The 23155-nt window shown below is 40.0% G+C and overlaps 1 protein-coding gene across 7 annotated transcripts in view; it reads right to left on the bottom strand.

Moving 5' to 3' along the window:
- Positions 1-23155, bottom strand: part of FAM120B (family with sequence similarity 120 member B) — a 125649-nt gene that overhangs the window by 86482 nt on the left and 16012 nt on the right. For all 7 annotated transcript variants that reach the window (XM_084622178.1, XM_084622179.1, XM_084622180.1 and 4 more), the window contains 3 exons: positions 18188-18289; positions 8989-9161; positions 3592-3684 (listed from right to left, as the gene is read on the bottom strand). In XM_084622178.1, the coding sequence (XP_084478304.1) occupies positions 3592-3684; positions 8989-9161; positions 18188-18289 (368 nt within the window). The remainder of the gene's footprint in view (positions 1-3591; positions 3685-8988; positions 9162-18187; positions 18290-23155) is intronic.

Here is a 23155-nt window from a genome sequence, read left to right as displayed (position 1 = left end):
GAAAACTACATGTAATGTAACATTGCAAGACCAATCACAGTGATATACATTACTGGTTCTCATTTTCAAAGTGTTGCCTCAAAGCCTTCCTGATTTGAATTACCCTCATCTGGGTGCCCCTCTATTAGCCCTGGAATCTGGCTGCTCAAAATCAGAAAACAAGCGGTCTGCCTCAACACTCCACCCTGAGCAAACCTTTCACCCTTAGCTTCACAAAGATTACGCAATGTACAACATGTGCATATGACCATGGGAATATTATCCTCACTGAGGTCTAACCTGCCATAAAGGCATCACCAGCGTGCCTTTAATCTGCCGTCCAGGTTTCCCGTGTAAGGTTTCATGAGCCACGGCTATAAGGGGTATGCTGGGTCTCCCAGGATCACTATGTGCATTTCAACATCCCCCACTGTAATCTTCTGGTCTGGAAAGAAAGTTCCTGCTTGTAGCTTTCAATATAACCGAGTGTTCCTGAAGATGCGTGCATCATGCACCTTCCTGGACCACCCCGCGTTGATGTCAGTGAAACATCTATGGTGATATATAAACACCTGCAACACCATGGAGAAGTACCCCTTCCTTTTGATGTATTCCTGTAACCTGCATGACGATACCATCCCACAATTCAATGCCTGTTTCCCAAGCCCAAAAGCGACAGTCCACTCTCTGCAGCTCTTCTGTGAATGCCAAAAGCAATTTAAAGTTGCTCCTATCCATATCACACAGCATGTCAAGCAACTGGGAGTCTTCTTCAGTTAGGAACTTCGCAATTAACTGCACTGTCATCCGCGATGTCTTCATGACAGTTAGAGCACTGGATAGCAGAGCAGGATCCATCCCCTCTCATAAAAATGCCAGTGCGCACAGCAAAGAAGGGGCATCAAAAAATGCCACGACAGCAAGCCAGAAGCCCATGGAATGCTGAGACAGAAAGCCAAATCACACCTGGAGTTGCACCTAGCAAGAGATGTTAAGAGTAACAAGAAGGGTTTCTTCAGGTATGTTAGCAACAAGAAGAAAGTCAAGGAAAGCGTGGGCCCCTTACTGAATGAGGGAGGCAACCTAGTGACAGAGGATGTGGAAAAAGCTAATGTACTCAATGCTTTTTTTGCCTCTGTCTTTACGAACAAGGTCAGCTCCCATACTACTGCACTGGGCAGCACATCATGGGGAGGAGGTGACCAGCCCTCTGTGGAGAAAGAAGTGGTTCGGGACTATTTAGAAAAGCTGGACGAGCACAAGTCCATGAGGCCGGATGCGCTGCATCCGAGAGTGCTAAAGGAGTTGGTGGATGTGGTTGGCAGAGCCATTGGTCATTATCTTTGAAAACTCATGGCGATCGGGGGAAGTCCCAGATAACTGGAAAAAGGCTAATGTAGTGCCCATCTTTAAAAAAGGGAAGAAGGAAGATCCTGGGAACTACAGGCCAGTCAGCCTCACCTCAGTCCCTGGAAAAATCATGTATCAGGTCCTCAAGGAATCAATTCTGAAGCACTTAGAGGAGAGGAAAGTGATCAGGAACAGTCAGCATGGATTCACCAAGGGCAAGTCATGCCTGACTAATCTAATTGCCTTCTATGACGAGATAACTGTCTCTGTGGATGACGGGAAAGCAGTGGACGTGTTATTCCTTGACTTTAACAAAGCTTTTGACACGGTCTCCCACAGTATTCTTGCCAGCAAGTTAAAGAAGGATGGGCTGGATGAATGGACTATAAGGTGGATAGAAAGTTGGCTAGATTGTCGGGCTCAACGGGTAGTGATCAATGGCTCCATGTCTAGTTGGCAGCCGGTATCAAGTGGAGTGCCACAAGGGTCGGTCCTCTGGCCGGTTTTGTTCAATATCTTCATAAATGATCTGGAGGATGGTGTGGATTGCACTCTCAGCAAGTTTGCAGATGACACTAAACTGGGAGGAGAGGTAGATATGCTGGAGGATAGGGATAAGATACAGAGGGACCTAGACAAATTGGAGGATTGGGCCAAAAGAAATCTGATGAGGTTCAACAAGGACAAGTGCAGTGTCCTGCACTTAGGACGGAAGAATCCCAGGCACCGCTACAGACTAGGGACCGAATGGCTAGGCAGCAGTTCTGTGGAAAAGGACCTAGGGGTTACAGTGGATGAGAAGCGGGATATAAGTCAACAGTGTGCACTTGTTGCCAAGAAGGCCAATGGCATTTTGGGATGTATATGTAGGGGCATTGCCAGCAGATCGAGGGACGTGATCGTTCCCCTCTACTAGACATTGGTGAGGCCTCATCTTGAGTACTGTGTCCAGTTTTGGTCCTCACACTACAAGAAGGATGTGGAAAAATTGGAAAGAGTCCAGCAGAGGGCTACAAAAATGATAACACATGACTTATGAGGAGAGGCTGAGGGAACTGGGATTGTTTAATCTGCAGAAGAGAAGAATGAGGGGGGATTTGATAGCTGCTTTCAACTACCTGAAAGGGGGTTCCAAAGACGATGGATCTAGACTGTTCTCAGTGGTAGCTGATGATAGAACAAGGAGTAATGGTCTCAAGTTGCAGTGGGGGAGGTTTAGGTTGGATATTAGGAAAAACTTTTTCACTATGAGGGTGGTGAAACACTGGAATGCGTTACCTAGGGAGGTGGTGGAATCTCCTTCTTTAGATATTTTCAATGTCAGGCTTGTCAAAGCCCTGGCTGGGATGATTTAGTTGGGGATTGGTCCTGCTTGGAGCAGGGGGTTGGACTAGATGACCTCCTGAGGTCCTTTCCAACCCTGATATTCTATGATTCTATGAATGCATCATGGGACATTGAGCCCTGTCCCAAGATGCACCGCGATCTGCTCCACCTTCTCACAACACCTAGCGACAGAAGGTGTTGAGCTGGACTGTGGGATAGGTACCCACAGTGCATTGCTCACACTGTCGATGTTAGTGCCCCAAGTGTGGACATGCTCTGCTGACAGAGGGAGTGAGTGTGAACATGCATTACCGATTTTTATTACAGCGCTTTTTGAGTGTCGAAATAACTTCTGTCAACAAAACTCTGTAGTGCAGACAAGGCCTAAGATGGGTAAATTAAAAGAGGTTAAGTCACGTGCCTAAGATCAAATGGCAAATCAGTGGCAGAGCCAGGAACAAAATCTAGATCTTCAGATGCCCAGTCCTGGTTTCAAATCTCGAGAAAATGCCCCCTTTTACGTTTAACACTGTATGTCATTAATGAACACAAATGAACCAGACAAATTATAGAAAATGAAATGCCTGTAAATGTTACACTAAAAAGAAAAGGAGTACTTGTGGCACCTTAGAGACTAACCAATTTATTTGAGCATAAGCTTTGTTGCATCCGATGAAGTGAGCTGTAGCTCACGAAAGCTTATGCTCAAATAAATTGGTTAGTCTCTAAGGAGCAAATAAATTGGTTAGTCTCTAAGGAGCCACAAGTACTCCTTTTCTTTTTGCGAATACAGACTAACACGGCTGTTACTCTGAAACCTGTCATAACCGTTACACTGACGCTCTTACACTGTAAGAGAAGAATGCTCAAAAAGAAAGCCAAACTTTGTTTACCCTGGTTATCAGCCTTATGTTAGCAGATCAGTCATGTCTTTACCTGCAAACCTGCTAGCTGAGCAGCTGACTTCCCCTGAAGGCACAGAGTGTGAGCCACAAACGCATTCAAGTCCTCCAGAGAGAGACTGTCCACCTGAAACCGAGATAAAAAAAATCTGAGCTAGGAGCTATGGAAGAAAAACCTTTCTGCAAATTGGTCTTTATCACTGTGTGAAGACATACATACAAAATGAGTATGGCAGTGGTGAAGGAGTGACATTCCAACAACTTAGATAAAGAATCTGGATAAAGAAAAAGAACATGGTACTTAATTTCACAACTCCATTTGTGTAGCTTTGTATTAGCTCCACTCTCCCCAACAGCTAACTTTCACATTCTCCCTCTTCTTTCTCTTTTAGGACCTTTATAAGTAGTACCAACAGGATATCTATCAGTAACCACAATATGAAGGCTACTTCAGAGGTATAAAATATCTTTACAGTAAAAAAAATCAATCTACAACTATGGCCCCAAAATGAAGACTAATTGAAGCAGCCATAGTTGATGGCTATTATGATTTATCTCCAGTACAAATGCTCTACTGACCATCAGTAGAAAGATATAAAAAATTAGCTACATCATTAAAAAATGGGTGTGTCAGTAAAAATGACAAGATAATTTAGAACAAAAATTTCTTACTTCAAAGTAAATTTCCAGATTACATTAATACTTGGCTGTTGTTTTTGTGGGGAGGGAGGGGCAGGGTTGGCTCTTTTTTTGTGGGAGGAATTTAAATTTTTGAAGAAAATTGGGGAAAATCACCCTCTTATGAAGAACAACCCAAACGACAGAGGAAAACTCTGAGTTTCATCTAATTGTTTTCTTCAGATGCTTCTGTAAGGGAACGAGAGATGGGGTCTGCCCCTGTGGAAGAAGCAGACGGTCTGACTCCCTGAAATCCATGGGTCTCTGGGATCTGACAGAGAAAAAGGGACATCTGTGTGGCAGACCTATGGTTTTGCACCAGCAACTGCTCCCCCACACCCTCTGTGCTCTTTCTGCAGCATGGATCCAACTAAGTTATGATCTCCTACTTCTCCCCCAAAAAGACTGCACACTTAACCTGTGCATATATGTCAATGCTGAATATTTGCTAATATTGCTGAGATTGTAATAAGGTTTTGAATTATACTCTGAAGGAGATCCATGCAGTGTGTACAGTGTGTTTCCTTATCAGCTGGAAACAGAAGGAAGTGTTTTGTGAATATATGGAATCTGCATTGTCAATGCAAACATGCTGTGTAGGGGTTCAGGTACAGTTAAGAGGTGTTCCACAATTTGGCATTTCCTTGCTTTTAAGGGTTTTCTTTGGGGGCGAGGGGATGTTACACTTATCCAACCACAATCCATTTTAAACAAAGAGTTTGTTTATGGAATTAACACTGTTTTATTGAATTTCAGAGTGAAGTGGAGGAGGGGGAAAAAGGCAGGTAGGTCAATGGGAAAGAACCAGGGAAGAGGAGAAACACAGAGAGAAGCCATCTACTGTAACTTCATTTACTCTTCTTAGATGATAAAAAAAACATTTAATCCACCCACCCTAGATAAAAATGACACCATCATAAAACTGGAAGACTTTGCATTAGGGACTTCTGCTCAACCCCCCTTTCCCTCATTGAAAACCCTCTTTCTTTGGAAGGTCTTTTAAACTTTGCACAAAGCAGGATTGGGTAATAGATATCAGAATAGTGTAACATTGCAAAGTACTCCTGCCATTCATTAACTCCACCGAAGCATGAATTATTGATTGCCTGCTAAAATTTGACAATAATCTTACCAACCTCAAATTCACCCTCCCCTATTTTTATTTTCAAGGCAGGTGATACCTTTGTGTAAATGGCAGCAAGAGAAAATTACTAAACCTGAAAACCCTAGTATGTGTGGCCAACAAAAAGAGTGATTTTAACCTCAGAACATTTATTAATGTTTCCAGAATTTTGTTCTAAAAGACGGAGCCTCCTCAGCAAACCTCTATATTTTGCTTTTTGGTGTCTGTATTTTTTATTGTGCTACACACAATCATCCAAAGAATTTAAGAGCTTATTAAAATGTCAAAATACTCATTTCTAAGAAACACTTTATTTAGCATTTCTTCCTGATTTGATCAAGCATTTATCACACACCCATTATCAGAGCATTTATAATTTCTTAATAGCCTCAAAAGATAAGTCTGGCTTCACCTACCCCAAAGACCGTTCATGACTTCATCCCATTTGTCCTATTCAGATTTTTAAGAGTAGATTTATCACTTGGATCTTTATCTTTTAACATTTTATTCTTAATTCAGAGACATTTAATTGATGCTCACACACAGAGGAGTGCTGCATTTTGCTTTCTAAACTGGTTCCATTGACAGAGAGACAAGGTGGGTCATGTAATATATTTTATTGGTCCAACTTTTGTTGGTGAAAGAGACAAACTTTTGAGTTTACACAGAGCTCTTCAGATTTGGGAAAGGTACTAGTGTCACAGCTAAATACAAGGTGGAACAGATTGTTTAGCATAATGAGTTAATACATGTTGCAATAAACCATTCAAGGTGAAATGGGCGGTTAACACCTCTGCAGTCCTCGGACGAAGGGGGGAGGGGTTAGTGGATTACAGATTTTTGTAATGAGTCTTAAATCCAGTGTCTTTATTGAGTCCATGATTTTTAGTGTCTAGCGAAGTTACGAATTTCAGTTCCCAGGCTTGTCTTTTGAAGGTGTTGTGCAAATTTTCTTTGAGGGTGAGGACTGAGAGGTCAGATTTGGAGTGAATGTTCTGAGAACCGTGTTCACCCAAAAGTGATATGGTGTTTTTGTCTGTGTGATAAATGAAGTGGTGGTGGGGGCAGGGGGGGGAAGAGCTCCCTTTTATGGGAGCTACCCCCTAGAAACCAGACAGGAGGTGGGAGTGGGAGGACCAGGTTTTGGGGTGACAGAGGTAAACAGGTGTGTGAGAGAGAGTTCCATCTATAGAACTGCCCCATAGGTTCCAAAGAAACAAAATATATGATATGGTTGTCAAATGACTACATAGATTTATGAATGATGTATACTGGCTTGTCAGCAGAATGTTTATTATATGAATAGTTGAAAAATGAAATTAGGCAAGGTAATGGCAGAAATGCCATCCAAGGAATAAGTCCATGTGTTTCCCTAGGATGCTGGTCAAGCAGCCCAGTTACACAAACCTCTTATAAGGGAGATGTGACAGATATTGCAAACCCAGAGGCACACAACATTCTATTAAGTTTATAAAAAGAAAAGGAGTACTTGTGGCACCTTAGCGACTAACCAATTTATTTGAGCATAAGCTTCCGTGAGCTACAGCTCACTGCATCCGATGAAGTGAGCGGTAGCTCACGAAAGCTTATGCTCAAATAAATTGGTTAGTCTCTAAGGTGCCACAAGTCCTCCTTTTCTTTTTGCGAATACAAACTAACATGGCTGCTACTCTGAAACCTCTTACGTTTATGTATCACTATGAGTTAGGGATTGTATGTGTATGCAACTATGCGGAGAAGGTTACAACTTCTCCAGAAACCAAAAACACTGGGAGGTGATTAAGATAAATCACTCAGGTTATAACACCTCCAGAGAGATACCACCATCTGGGGAGGTTCACATATACTGGTTCAAACTGAACTGCCTAGAGACCATCAGACAAAGAAAAGACTTTTGGATAAAAAGCTGGGTTAACACTGACTCAGGGCTTCTTTCTGATCCAGCAAACGGACAGGGCCTCCTATACAAGGGCCCCAACCCTTAGACTTTGGTCTAGTAGGGCCCCATAAATGACAGATGACCTCTGATAAGCTTTTAGCATGTGCATGGGAACTTTTTTTTTGTGTTTTCTCTGTAATACTTTTACTTTAAGAATAAATGTGCTTGCTTTCTGAAGGTTTTTTGATAAACTGTATATACTGTTCTAGCCCCTGGAGAGATGTTAACCACAGGTGCCAGGCCTCAGTTACACCTGGTGGGGAAACCATAGTGAAGTGCAGAAGGACTATAAGCCTAAACCTTCAGTCTGGAGGGAAGGAGACACAGGTCTCTGCGCAAAAGAGGTGAACAGCTGGGACCTGGAAACCTAAAGAGGCTGCCCTCAAAGAAGACCCAGAGGTGGGGTGGGCTCAACGGTGCAGTTAACACCGAAATTGTGACACAGGATTTTTTTTTAAATTGTGTTTCCTGACCAAGCAGGAGGGGAGCCCAAGTCTCTTCAGAGATTATTTTGCTATCCCTTCCCTCAGTCCTACCCCCCAAAAAACCCTACAGATATTAGTATGCAATGTATGAAGGGTATCCAGGATAAAGTGATACATAGTTAACACTGTCAAAATCATGTCAGCCACAATTCAGCAAAGCACTTAAGCATGTGCCTTTGTACTTTCTCATTAAGAATCTGTGCTGTAAATGCAACCACTTAAAGGGAGGGAAAAAGTGATTACTGTACAGGGTTGTACAATTCCCACATGTACTTTCCAAGCACAGAAATCTTAGTTTGGGTTAATTCATGTGGCTAAGAAGAGTAAGAGAAAATTAGGAAGATCCTATTTTCACATACAAATAAAAACCCACTACTGAGAAAACAAGAGTCAGAGAAAACAAATTATATTTTAATCAAAAAAGAGTTCATAGAAACAGGAAATACAAAAAGCTAATCAAATTAGATGAAGGAAATATTTGTTCGTTGCACTAATAAAAGAAGATATATTTGTGAGTTCACTCTTTTAAAAGGTGACTAAAATTGTGAAGAATGTGTTAAAAATCTCTTAGAAATGGAAACAATTAATATCATATTCAGTCCTAAATTTCTTTTGGTTTTCATTGTTTTAGGTACATAAGCAGCGAATATTTTAGAGTAACAGCAGAAATACGTACATGACTTCTTATTACAGTCAGATAAGAATTCGTATTTGAATGTGAGAATTGCTATGGCCACTCATCGTGGCTTTGAACTGGGGGAGCTGACAAGGGGTGGTGTGAAGAAGTCATGGGAGCTGATGAGAAGGCCTAGAGTAGCCATAGGAACAGACAGTCTCTGTTAGCAGAGAGGGTTTTTTTCTTTTCCTTTTTTCAAAAATCATGACATGAAAGAAACACAAAAAGAACAGCCACAATTTACAAATGAGCCAGGTATAGGGGGAAAATCCTAAGATTACATTTTTAGTTAGTTATTTTTTGTTAAGATGCGCAAAGGTCTTTTGCCAGAGGCATTCAAAAATTAAGACGTATAATTTAGGAAACACAGTATTTTCTCAGACAGGATGACACAAGTTAACTGGAGTAATAAAAAATACTGTAATATAGTACTATTAATGTAATCAACTATGCTTGAGCTAAAGATGAAGAGATACATTGACACAAGTGTGAGCTGCAAGAGCTGGTTACATAGTAACCATTCACTTTACCTGCAGAGTAAGGTAAATCAGCAGACAGCAGACAGCCGCAACAGATGGGTCCAGTAACTGGAACTCCTCCACCATGTCCTGAAGGTGAAAGCATGCCAGAAATGTCCTATACCGTAGTGTTTGCACCTCTGGTCCTTTAGTGAGCCACAATGTTCTCAAACTAGGTGTTCCACCTACAAAAGAAATCCATTATTTTATCTTTGCAATAGGAAGACAAGACAAGTTTTGCCTATTAAATTAAACCAGTGGTTCTCAATCTATTTACCACTGTGGGACACATATGCAGCTCTCTGTGTGCTATGTGGACCACGTCCACACAATATATATACTACCCATATGAGCCTGAAGATGTCACATGGGCCGCAGCTGTGTGCTGACTGTGCCGCAAGTGGCCCATGGGCTGAGAACCACTGAATTAAACTTTAAGAGGAAACACTTGTTCTGCCCTTTAAGTTTGCAAGGAACAAAATGTGAAAATTAACTGAATTTACATTTGTAACAAAGTTTGGTTTTGAAAAAAACAAACAAAAAGGCTGCAATCTAAACAAGTTTCATTGAAGAGAGTTACACTTTTATACCGGGGCTAGTGTAGGTAACTCTGAGACAAAGGGGATTCATCCCTTGGGACAGCAGGCTTTGTCTTCACTACTGCCCTTCCCGCAAGAGCTCCAGTGTACAAGGAGAGGTCCGTATTAACCTGAAACAGAGGTTTGATAGGAATCAGCATATCCCCCAGGTGGTAAATCAGTGCGTCCTTGGGAACTGTGGTCATGCCCCTCTCTGGGCCAGCACCTACTTTTAGGAATGACACTGGTATTCCCCTGGCAGAGTAGTGGTTGCAGGTAACTTCTGTCATGGCAACTCCTCTTGAGCATCCCACTACTGTCAGCCCCCTACATTAAGTCCAGTGGCATAGTCCAGAGCTAAATCAAACCCACCAGGGCCTATTTATTCTCCTAGACTACAGTATGATAATGTCACTACTAATGAACACACACGCGTTATGAGACTAACTATGTTTCATGTTATATCAATCTAGGCATTTTTAGTGGACTCTTCAGTATGGTAACTAGGGAGATCCACAAAAGGTAGTTAGGCTCCTAACTCCTATTATTTTCAATGGAACTTTGGAGCTCTCCACTTACATTACATTTAATCCACTGTCAACATAAATATTGTGAGTGAAATGCCAGGTGGATATCTAGACAGCTGCACCGAAAAATCCCAATTAAAGATACACACCTACTGTAAAGCAATGTTGCTTTTGTTGTTGAATAAGCAGAGAGGTGCTAGTTTTAAGACTGGACAAAGCTACATTTGGTAACACATCTTCCTTTATGATGAGCAGCAGCTGCATTCTACAATTAGAGCCACTTGGCAACAACAAGTGATTAAAGTGTCAAGGTGCTGAGATCTAGATGGCTGACATGTTTATTTAGCAAAGAAAGCCATTAACCAAATGGTACTGTGCCTAGAGAGAGAGAAGTTAAAAAGCAAATCCTTAAATATTTTCCTCCCTCACCCTCCAGAATGTTTACTTTAATATTCGCAAGACTATGGTTCCCATCAACAGATGTCAATCATAGCAACAAGAACTGTTCATGCAACCCTGACAAAGTTCTTTGCTTTTACCATACCAAATAAATGGTGATTTTTCAGTCTTCAAATCACTTTGCAGGAAAAATATGCATACTCTTCAGGAAAACATTAATCATTTGACATTAATTAGCAAAAAGAATAATTTCTGCTAAAAATACAGACTAATACCACCACAGACAACAGAAGTGATAGTGTCACTTTATACAGTACTGATGAGACCTAGAATATTGAATCCAATTATGGGAATCGCTGCATCAGAAAAAAGTCAACAAACTGGAAAGAGTTCAGAAGAGCAACCAGAGAGAGTAACTTGGGGGGGGGGGGGGGGGAATAAAGATAAAATAGTTATGCAGCTGCCCTCTGGATAGGCAGATACACTCCAAGAGTCAGTTGTTAGAAAATAATCTCTTTCATCTCTAATTTCTAAGATTTTATAAGCGAATTTTATTTCAAGAACGTAGATAATATTTTACTATCTTCAAAACAACACTGCTTAACAACTGCAGTGATAATGGAAATCATGTTATATGAAACAGAAATGAAGATCCAAGGATTGATTCCTCCAAAATACACTCCTTGAACAAGTACAATGTACAAGCATGCAGGTGTGCTGAAAAATCTCAGCAGAAAAATCAATAGATCTCCCCTGTAAAAGATTGCCGATTCCACCGTTAATTAAAATCCACATGTGCAGTGGGAAGAAGATGGACTTGTGAATTACAAATTATTTGTACTTGTAAAGGAAACATAATTCTATCTTCTAATTGAACCTACCAACCAATAACAACACTTCCATCCAAGGATCTCCAAGCATTTTACAAGTAATTAAACTCACAATGGTCTTAGGAGTTAGCTATTATATAACCCTCATTTGACAGACAAGTAAATTGAAATGCAGCAAAGTTTAATGACTTACCCAAGGTCTCACCAAGAGTTTATGGCAAAGCCAAGATTAGTACATCGAAGTCCTGATTTTCAGTTTTTTGTTCTAACCACTAAACTACACTGTCTCTCTGCTAGATTTAACAATAACTATAATACATTCCTGAGGAAAGAGAGGGGTTTACTTGGATATGAAAGAAAAATACATTGTTCTTCTAATACTTCTGGATATTCTTATTTAGGGCTTATCTACACGGCACCACAGTCTGAATGACAAGAGTGTGAACTATAGTGCACTCTAACGTATTATGCTCCAACTGCCCCATGTAGACCCTGCTAGTGTGAACTAAATGGTATCTAGTTTGCGCTGATGTCGTCCTATTTGAAAAAGGACTACATTAGTGTGCACGAGGTACCTTTTAATCTGTCCCAGCAGGATCTACTTGGGGCACTTAGAGCACAACATGTTAGAAATGGGACTACAGCAACACGAACTAGGTACCTTTCAGTTTGTGCCATCAGGATCCAGATTGGACAGTTAGAATTCAACATCTAGAGAGCTCTACAATTCACACTCCTGTAATTCAGACTTTAGTGCCATGTAGACAAATCCGCTGATTCACTTTTGAAAAAAAATATTTAAGAAACAAAATGGGAAAAAATTCATAATTGCTGCTTGAGCAGTTGCTACTAGAAGGATTATTCAAGGGAAAATTAACGGTCCTATCCGAGATTTAACAATTACAAGTTTATGTAAATCAAAGAAAGATGCCCTATAACTTTACATGATTTTTGTCATTTTCAGTCTTCCTTTATTATGCAATAAAATTGTGTGAAGAGCTAAATTTAGGAGTACTCATGCTTATACTCCTTGTGCATTCCTAGAGTGAGACTATCACCAAGATGAGTGGCCTGGTCACCTCAGGGATATGAGTTGATACGTTTCTAACAAGAAAGATACTTTTTAGTCAATATTGTGAAAAGATCATTGATCAAATTAATTTTTCCTTTTAATTCATGTGCTAGAATAAATGTTGTACTGAAATGTGATCATGTATGAATAAAAAACAAGAAAACCTCACATGCATAGTAAGTCTTTATTTTGGTTGGCTGAGCTTCAATAATTGATTTATAATAAGCAAGTAATGCATTCAGACACATACTGGTGGAATGCATTAACACCTCAGTGTCATTAAACTCTAGGTTTACATGAAGCTGCTGTATAAATTTACACCAACCTAAGTCAGGTCACCACATGGTACATGCACTGCATGTGTAATATACAAGCCGCACAGTTTAAAATAAAAAATACAGCTTCCCAACCTGAAGAAATAAATAATGAGAGCTGAGATGTGGCTTTATAGTAAAGAATGAAATAAATAAAATTATAAAAATATAATAAAACAAACATTTTAGCTCTTTTACATGTATATGAAAAAACAACTATAAGAAGGGTTTTAGAAGACTGCTTATCAGGAATGCTTAACATTAACCTGTCAATAGTCTTGGCCACTTTCAAAGGTTTACTACTGCAAGCCAGAACACTTGTTAAATTTGACTCTTAAAAATAAATCTTTCAATTACCCTCTTCTGAAACCAGCTATATCCATTACATATGCCTGTAGTAACCAATGATTGGAACAATGAAAGTACATCCAGACTCCTCCAATATGAAGTGACTGATATTTAAATTCATCAACAGTATCTGAGATACTTTTGGCAACAAAATGAAAAGCAGTGTCAGAATATGTTTGTGACAGCTGAGGCTGCCAAGTATCTCTTTAATCAGTAGTAAAATACAGACCCTGAATACATCAAATGGATCGGCTATCTTCAGGAGATAAGAATGTTTTCAAACTCATTAAATGGTACATTCCTAATACACTTCACGTCTCTGTTATCAAATCTAATCTCCTTTAGAAATATTTTATCAGCATTTTATTTGCTAGATTATTTCTCGAAGACAGAACATATTGATTAAATCTACATGCATTTTCCTTAAACAGAATTATGTATCCTAGGGTTGCCAACTTTCTACTTGCACAAAACCGAAAACCCTTGCCCTGCCCCTCCTCCAAGGCCCTGTCCCCCACTCACTCCATCCTCCCTCCCTCCGTCACTCACTCTCCCCACCCTTACTCACTCTTTTTCACCAGGCTGGCTCAGGGGGCTGGGGTGCAGGAGTGGGGTGAGGGCTCTGGCTGGGGATGCAGACTCCAGGCTATGACCGAGGGGTTCGGAGGGCGGGAGGGGGATCAGGGCTGGGGCAGGGGGTTGGGGCACAGGGGGGAGTGAGGGCTCCAGCTGGGGGATGCAGGCTCTGGGGTGGCGCTAGGGATGAGGGCTTTGGGGTGCTCCGGGCTGGGATCGAGGGGTTCAAGGGCAGGATGGGGATCAGGGCTGGGGCAGAGGGTTGCAGTGTGGGAGGGAGTCAGGGATGCAGCCTCCAGGGGGTGCTTACCTCAAGCAGCTCCCGGAAGCAGTGGCATGTGCCCCATCCAGCTCCTACGTGGAGGCGCAACCAGGAGGCTCTGTGTGCTGCTCCGTCAACAGGCACCGCCTCCCCCCCCCAGCTTCTATTGGCCATAGTTCCCAGCCAATGGAACTGTAGGAGCAGCATTTGGGCCAGGGGCAACATGTGGGGCCCCACTGGCTGCCCCTACGTATAGGAGCCGGAAGGGGGACATGCCGGCTGCTTCCTGGGAGCAGCACGGCGCAGAGGCTAGCAGGGAGCTGCCAGCCCCACTGCGAGGCACCGCCAACTGGACAGTCAACGGCCCAGTCAGTGGTGTTCCGGTCGAAAACTGGACACCTGGTCACCCTAGTATATCCCCATCAATAGCATGGGGGATGGACAAGATAGCCTAATAGGTCTTTTACGTTTTTATGGCCATCTTTGCTCAACCATTAAATTAAAGAAAACAAAAGTCATCTAAGGGTTTAAATTTAATTTTGGTCTGTTAAGATGTGTGCGGGAGAGTAAGGGAAAATCCATACCCTAGTCATTCAAATGGAAGGGAAAACTCCAAAATTTCAGACGGGACTCCTTCAGAGGGCTGGGTCATATAAGGATACGTATGTATACAGGCACACACACTGTATCTTAAATTATTGTTCTTGAAGCCTTAACACCAGTTATTTTATAACCTAATATTGCATCTTCCACCAGCTGTAAGATTTTCAGACAATCTTACTGTCTTATGTCCTATAACAAGTATATTTTAGTAGTCTTTTTCCTGGGTGTTTTTTTTGTTTTTTGTTTTTGGGTTTTTTTTTTTTTTTTTTGAAGATTTCTGATATCTGCAATGATCCAGATTAAAGTTTAAAACATATGTCAAAATATTAGCTTTTTCTTTAACCACTTCAACAAATTAAGAAACCTGAAAAGATATAGGTGAAAACTTATACCTAGTGAAGTCAATAGCAAAACTCACACCGATTTCAACAGGGCCATGATTTCATCCATAATCTCTTAGTACTCTTCTTTGAGAGAAAGTGATGAAATGTTTATATAATATAAAATTTTCCAAAAAGACACATATTTTTATCAGAATCTGCAGCAGAAAACCAAAGCCACACAAACAAAAAACAAAAACCCATCACACATATTACAAATGCCTGTGGTTCAAATAATACCTTCTATCAAGATTCCTCTTTTTTGTTGGTCTGACTTTGACTGACAGATTTGAATTCTAACTTCCTATAACAACATCTTTAAATTTATCTCCAAATAAGATTCCCACTTGAAAACTGTGATGTGCTGCTGACATCCTTATTTGGTAAATCAGAGTCATGCAGTGGAAAATAAAAGCTGCATGAGGGAATTTAAGTCATACAAATATGGACAGCAAAAAATTCAGAAAAATATTTGTTCTCTGAAGGAATGAAAACAGAGCACTAAAAATAAACACCAGAAGTCATCCTCCCTTTCTGTAATAGTCTGCTCTGTGAGTAGATCAGCTTTTTATTACTGAGTTAGTACTTATTAGGGATGAATAAACTTCCACTTTTAGGTTGCACATACTTTTAAAACTGTATTTTGGACTTGAATTCTTCATGGTTATTCTCAACATGAAGATGAATGGTGTAGCCAGAGCACCTGCCATTTTATGTAAGTCCTTCTCCGACTCTACCACCTGGAAGGGAAGATTTAACCATAGTACTCAGACTGAGTGTTCAGGGCAGATTTGGGGCTAAGATTTTACCTCCCCCAACTTTAAAAAAAAAATTTAAAAAAAACAATACGTGAAGGTGTGGTGCTCGGTAAATGCATACTCAAATGAAATAAAGTGAAAGCTGTATAAGACAGACCAACTGATTTTTATACCATGGCTTCATATTATCCTAGGCATCTCCAGATCCATCTCATTCCCCAGCCAGCTGCCTGTCTCCTGAATTCCCCTAACATCTGTATTTGAATGTGCAATCATTACATCACTAGATTCCTAGAGAAGGAAGGACAGTCTCTGGGACAGAATACTGGATTTGGGCTCAGGAAACCTGGGTTCAGTTCATAGCTTAACTACAAACTTCCTTTATGACCTTGGGCAAGTCATTTAATATCCTTTGCCTCAGTTACCCACCTGTAAATTGGGATATGTTGCTACCTCACTAGTGTTTTGTAAGAATAAAATACATTCATGATTTTGAGGTGCCCAGATACTGTGAAGAAGAAGGGCATATAAGTAGCACATGCTTTTCAAATTCTGCATGTTTTGGAGTGCACTGACAGTAGGGAAAATGTGAATTTGGGACTAGGGGTGCTGGAACAAGTAGAAAGGTCACCAGCTTTAATGGGCATCTTCTTATTTCATCTTAAAAGACTTGAGGGGTCAAGGAAGAAGGTAGGTCTTACCAGTTATTTCCTTTACTGGATTGTGTGATAGTCAAGTAAGCTCAGAGGCACATTTCTATATCCTATTTATTTTAAAAAGAACCAAAATAGAAAAAATAAACACAACCAATTACATAAATGCAGTAAGAAAAGTAACAGCAGTATTTGGTGCCAAACAGTTCATGGGAGCACTTGCTACTTCCAGAAAGAGGCAAGGCAGGATAACTATTATAAATATTCTGTGTTTTAAAATAATGACACAAGTAGAAAAAAATGGCAGGTTAGTCAATGACTCATAATCCCCCTTTAACTCATGATGGCTGTGCATTTTTTCCCTCCACTATGTGAACTAAAAATTAAGGACCAAATTATCCATGAGGTAAGCAGACACAACTCCCATTAAAGTCAATGGGAATTCCACCTGCTCATTCCAGGTTGGAAACTGGACCAAAAGGCCAATTTACTAGTATCTGGTCATTTTTGTCACAACTTTATTGTTACAACATAGGCCCCATCCATGTAATGAGCTCTGCAGGGGTCCCTTTGTACATAGCTCAGTGCCAAAGGATTGGAGGTTGGGACCAAAGTTTGGTATTTTATTAGGGGGTGCTGCGCTAATGGAGATGCCATATTTTGAGTGAGAGATAAAATTGAGCTCCTGACACACTTGTGATAAGGGTAAAGGTGTTACACTAAAAATATTTTGGATAAATTTCAGCTAGGTAACTGCTTTTGGCCAATCTGAATTCCCTTTGAGAGTGCAACTGGATATGGTATTGTTCACTTCCTATCCTAAACTATCAGAGTGCAGCTGTGTGCCATTAAAAAGATGTCACACTCAATCCCAGGGGTGACTGCACTGCAGTGGTAGACAGGCAATTCATATACAGTGTGACCAATCATGTAGTGAAAAATGTGTTATAAATGTAAAACGGTCCTCTTAATATTACAATCACAATGAGATAGCTGAAATGCTGGTGGTGCAATGTCTCCCTTTTCTTAAAGCAAAATAAAGACAGAGAAGAAACAAAGTAGTGCAAACATCGAAAGCAGACAGTGTATGGGCCACAAATAGTAGAAAAGAATTCACACGCACCACATAGGAAGTCCAATTATATTTTTTTGAAAAATGGGACAATTTTTGGATTTATGTATGGTTTGGTAAACCAGCCTCTTTTCACTTCCTTGTCCTCAAATGCAATATACCTTTCAAACTCTTTAAATAATTGTTCACATCTGCTTCAAATGTCAATTTCTCAAAAACGGTGTGAGATTTTAATTTAATACAGTATTAATATGAAATTCTGAGCTTAAAACTGTTAAACACACAGTTTTCAGAGTAACAGCCGTGTTAGTCTGTATTCGCAAAAAGAAAAGGAGTACATGTGGCACCTTAGAGACTAACCAATTTATTTGAGCATGAGCTTTCGTGAGCTACAGCTCACTTCATCGGATGCATACCGTGGAAACTGCAGCAGACTTTATATATACACAGAGAATATGAAACAATAATGAATATGAAAATATGGAAAAAAAATGAAAAAAAGGTATTGTTTCATATTCTCTGTGTATACATAAAGTCTGCTGCAGTTTCCACGGTATGCATCCGATGAAGTGAGCTGTAGCTCACGAAAGCTCATGCTCAAATAAATTGGTTAGTCTCTAAGGTGCCACAAGTACTCCTTTTCTTTTAAGCACACAGTGCAATTCCAAGCAGCTATGGAGATACAGCACTAACATTTTAACAAGTGGTCTTTCATAGTCCTCTTTGACTGCACCACCAAATATCTGATGAAAGATTTTCTAAACAGATTTGTAACCAAATATTCAAATAATATAATTAATCGGTTGGGAATTAAATATAAAGATGAGATTTTATTCTACCTGGGATGTCAAGCTGCATAGGTTGTACGAGGTCTGGTTGCTCCATTGGATTCCCAAAGTACACAAACCATTCCTTTACTATAGGATAGGCTCTGCAGGTGTCTAAAGGAACAGACAATTTGATCAATAAACGAAGTACAAGTTTACATAAGGGTTAAGAAGAGTGGTGGGAGGGGACTGCAAAGCATTAGTAAGCACTAGATTACAAGCTGGTTGCTCAGATCCTTTAAAAATACAAGAAACAGTTTAGAGCATCTTTTCACAAATGATCAGAACAAATGGCTACAGGTTTAGTTATACATTATGACAAGAGTTCAGTGTTGGAATCGCAACTGAAAACTCAAGGCAAAATTTTGAGCTGTGCATGTGGCAATGAGGAGGAAGGGCTAAGTTAGCTTTCTGTGCCCTTCTCATCCTGGGCTGCCCTTCGGTGTAACTTAGCAAGTCTTTGGAACCGATGTTGTGTCAGGTTTCAGAGTAGCAGCCGTGTTACTCTGTATCTGCAAAAAGCATCCGATGAAGTGAGCTGTAGCTCACGAAAGCTTATGCTCAAATAAATTTGTTAGTCTCTAAGGTGCCACAAGTCCTCCTTTTCTTTTTATGTTATGTCAGCCTCCCAAGGCTGCCTGAAAGACCACAACGCAGCCCAGACTCTCCACAGTGCTGCATGCTCCAGCCCTGCCCCTAATGTTCCCTGCCTGCTCCCAGACCTGACCGTGGCACACATGCTGTGTCAGGTCTTGCAAGGGGTCATTACAGGGCAGCCTATACAGCTATCTGCACCAGTGGAATCCTCCTATGGCTAGAACCGGGTCTTTTAGGGCCCCTTTACACCACTCCAGCCCTCTTACCTGGTATAAAGGGACCAGCATGGGGGGCTGCGGATCTCATCCCAAAGTATATTTTTGAAAAATGCTTGATGTGATGATTGAGGTAGCTAGCAATTTAGGCTGAGATTTTCAAAAATGGGCTAAGGGAATTAGGGCCCCCATTTCCCATTGACTTTCATGCCCAGCTCCCATTGAAATCTAATGGGAGCTGGGTGCCTAATTCTCTCAGGATCCTTTGCAAATCCCAGTTTAAAGGCAAACCATTTGTGACGGGGGGAGGGGGAAAGAATGGCCATTTGTCCTTTTTAAATTATGTTGTATAAAGAAGGTCTGAAAAGTCTCCCGGTCCCCCCAAAATAAAGTTTTTTTTCTTCCTTATTTTTTACCTTAGTAGTATTGGGCATGTCCATGCTTTCCTGATGTTGTTGGAGGTCGCAGAAACCTCTTTTGCTCAGCACACATTCCTACATATTTAACTAGATTTATTAGTTATTATTACCTGACCGGCTTGCCCTTTTTTTCTGATATGGAAATAGTTATAACCATTTTTTCCCTAAAAGTATTTAAATGTTACATTTGCTATTTTTATGTTCTAGCTACTTGAAGCTTTTTTTTTAAAACAATACAATAACTAAGTATTTAGAAAAGTATCCTAATTCTATCTGGCGTATTCAACACATCATCTTCATGTTGTAATTTGATTTATAGAAACTTTTCTGGATCACCTCCCATCATTGTGAAAAAATACTAAAATTAGTATTATTCCCCCTGTACATGGTACTCTCCCTTTCGGTCCAGAATCTGCTTGCATCACAACCATCTCATACAGCTCAGTGGAGCATGTCCTGAATTTTCACTTCTGTGTTCCAATATGCAATATGAAGAAAACAGATTTGTCAATCTCCAAGCAGATGCTAGAGGATAAAAAAAATCCTACATTAAAAAGATACCCTGAGATTGTATAGCAATTGAATTGCTGAACAGTCTAACATCTTGTTTTGGAATAATAATTGATAATTATTGGATTGATAATCTTTCATTAACAGGAATGTCTAACTTAGAATTCTAGTGTCACTTTTTGAAAAGAGTTCTGCAATTTGTATTTATCTTTAAAAAAAGACTTATGAGCAAGTCAGGATACTTCAATAAAAATGAGATGCTGGGTTATAAAAATGTTATAATTAAGATTATAAACTGTCATTGGGTTCTAAATTTGGGTAAAAAACCATTTTTACACTGAACATGTTTCTGGTACTTACGCTGCTCAAGCATTAACATACCAAAAAGGAGAGAGTAGTCATAGTAAACCTTTATTATTATTATATTTATGTATACATGTGTATGTGTTTATATATATTTACAAAACATTAAATATCTTGGTGATGATAATCCATCAATTATATAAATACACGATTATTCAAGTGAGGTAGTTAAACAAACAATGACTGTTAAAAGCACGATTCTGCACAACTGACAACACAGAAATGCAACAAGAACAGGACAGGGATGTGAACGCCGAATTCAGTCTCTCCCCAGTACTGGAAATAAGGGTTCATCCTGGCTACTGCTCCGGTGGCATAATAAAACCTGCTGCACTAATTAGACTGAAACTCCTTAAATGCCACAAGACTGAAAGCCTCTGCTTACCAACAAGACATTCATATTACCTTTGTTCACATCCACTACATATCCTGGCAAAACATTGATGACAAATCTTTTTAAGTAGCATGGCTCCCAGGGTGCCAGGAAGTGAGCCATTCAAAGGAATATATTTTAAATTCTTTACCATTCAAAGATCAAAATGTAACACCTGAGTGACATTTGAAGGAAAAAACCACCCTGCTGATTTCTCTTTGATCAAGTAAAATGTCCACTGAAATTGTGCATTAGTGCTTCTCTTTTGGGTATGATTCCAAAATACACCAAGTTAAGAATTAATAAAAAGAGATTTTCATGGAAAAACTTAATGTGAATATTGGGTGACCTCATATTCACCCCAAATCTTATACCATAATCTAAAATGGCTGCACCTTTGATCCTGAGGGATCCCATTAAATTCCTAACTCCCTTAGAAACTTTTGATAATCCCAGACTACATTTTCAAAATGCTTCTGCACTATGTATACAGAAAACACCACTGAAATCCAGACACATCTGGAGTGGAAAATGGCAGCTATTTTAAAAAAAAAATAAACATTTTTGTGAACGATCTGTGAATTACTGTTGTCTATTAGTATAAACAAAAATTCCAAATTGGATAGGACCCCTGTGTGCAGCAACATGCATAACTTTAGACTTCTATAAATTATGTTATGTTACATATACTCCTCCACATCTGTGAACACTTCAGCTCTACAGAGTGCACACTGGTGACAAGGAGCACAGAATCCTCCACACAGGATGTCTTTTGGCAGTGTCAAAGCAGTTTGGCAGGCTAATCTTAGAACTGGGAGTAATTCCATGATCTCTAGGAGTCAGCCAAGTATTTATGATACATTACATACTTTTTAAATTAGCAACAGCAATACAGGTGCAGACGTTTCCATGTAATGAGTGAATTCTAAAACATAACTGCCAGCTTTGTTCAGAATTATTACAAAAAATAATCTGTTTGGGTTATCGAGGTGGGGTTAACAGAAGCATTATCCACTATTAACTTTTTCTCTATCTAAAATACTTTTTCCAGTAGTATTATTAAAAGAAAGATGATAGAAGCTCAATGCTGTATAGGTAGTATGTCTGCTAAATTATATTTAAGTAACTAATGAAGCCAAATGAACTACCTTTATTTTAAAAATTTAGCCAGTACCTGCTGTCATGGGCAAGACCACAATCAAGCCTGTACTTTTTAATGAGTCTCAAAATATGGCCTCTATCTTGCAAACACGTCAGGACTTGTGTGACTGACTTTACTCATGAGCAGCCACATTAGTAAAGGTGCACACATGCTTAAGTGTTTGCAAGATCAGAGCCTGAGGGAAAAACATCATGGTTTACTAAGGTGGAGATTAAAGGATCTAAAGGTAGCTAGGCCCCCAACTCCTACTGAATTCTCAATTCCCTTAGGCACCTTTGAAAAAAACAGCCTAAATTCTCAATCCTGAGGAGCTTCTGGGGGGGACGGACCCTGAGGCAGCAGTTTGTGTGACATTTTCATCTATTCTGAGCTAACTGTTTTTTAAAAAAATATCAAGCAACTAAAAGGTTTCAGAGTAGCAGCTGTGTTAGTCTGTATCCACAAAAAGAAAAGGAGTACTTGTGGCACAAATACTCCTTTTCTTCAAGCAACTAAAAGAAACCAGGGTATGTCAGATGACTGCAAAAAGAAGAGGCCAATTTCTACGACAGGAACGTCAAACTGATGGACTTTAAGGATTCAAAAAAATTAAGTACAATGTTTAATAAAACAATATAACACTAGCTAAATGATTTCACTTGCTCCCTTCTCAATTCTCTTTTTAAACTGAGAGGTTTTAAGAAAAATCATGATTACAGAACAGAACAGGCCACCTGATGGCATTGTTTGAGGGAGAAATTGGAAAGTGATGAACACCAACAATCCTTCCTTAAAGCTCTAAAAATAATTTCTGGAAAAACAATGCAGTATTGTCTATAACAAGGTTCAAAAAAGAACTAGATAAATTCATGGATGATAGGTCCATCAATGGCTATTAGCCTGGATGGACAGGGATGGTGTCCCTAGCCTCTGTTTGCCAGAAGCTGGGAATGGGCAACAGGGGATGGATCACTTGATGATTACCTGTTCTGTTCATTCCCCCTGGGGCACCGGTCACTGTTGAAAGACAGGATATTGGGCTAGATATACCTTTGGTCTGACCCAGTATAGCCGTGCTTATATTCTTATTTTAATTATGAATTGCCACACCAACAGCTTGTACACAGTTATGACTTATATTGGTAAAACTTATGTCAACCAGTGGTGTGAATAAGCCACGCCCCTGAGCAACGTAAGTTACACCGGCGACCGAAGCGCTGGTGTGGACAGTGGTATGTAAGTGGGAGATGGATTTATTACACTGATAGGAGAAAACTCTCTCATCAGCATAAACAGTCTTCACCAGACACACTGCAGCAGCACAGTGCAACTGTGCCAATGTAGAGCTTCTAGTGTAGATTA

Source organism: Lepidochelys olivacea (assembly GCF_965140295.1).
Source record: "Lepidochelys olivacea isolate rLepOli2 genome assembly, chromosome: 3".
Lineage (NCBI taxonomy): Eukaryota > Metazoa > Chordata > Testudines > Cheloniidae > Lepidochelys > Lepidochelys olivacea.
This window is presented reverse-complemented; position numbering and strand designations above follow the sequence as displayed.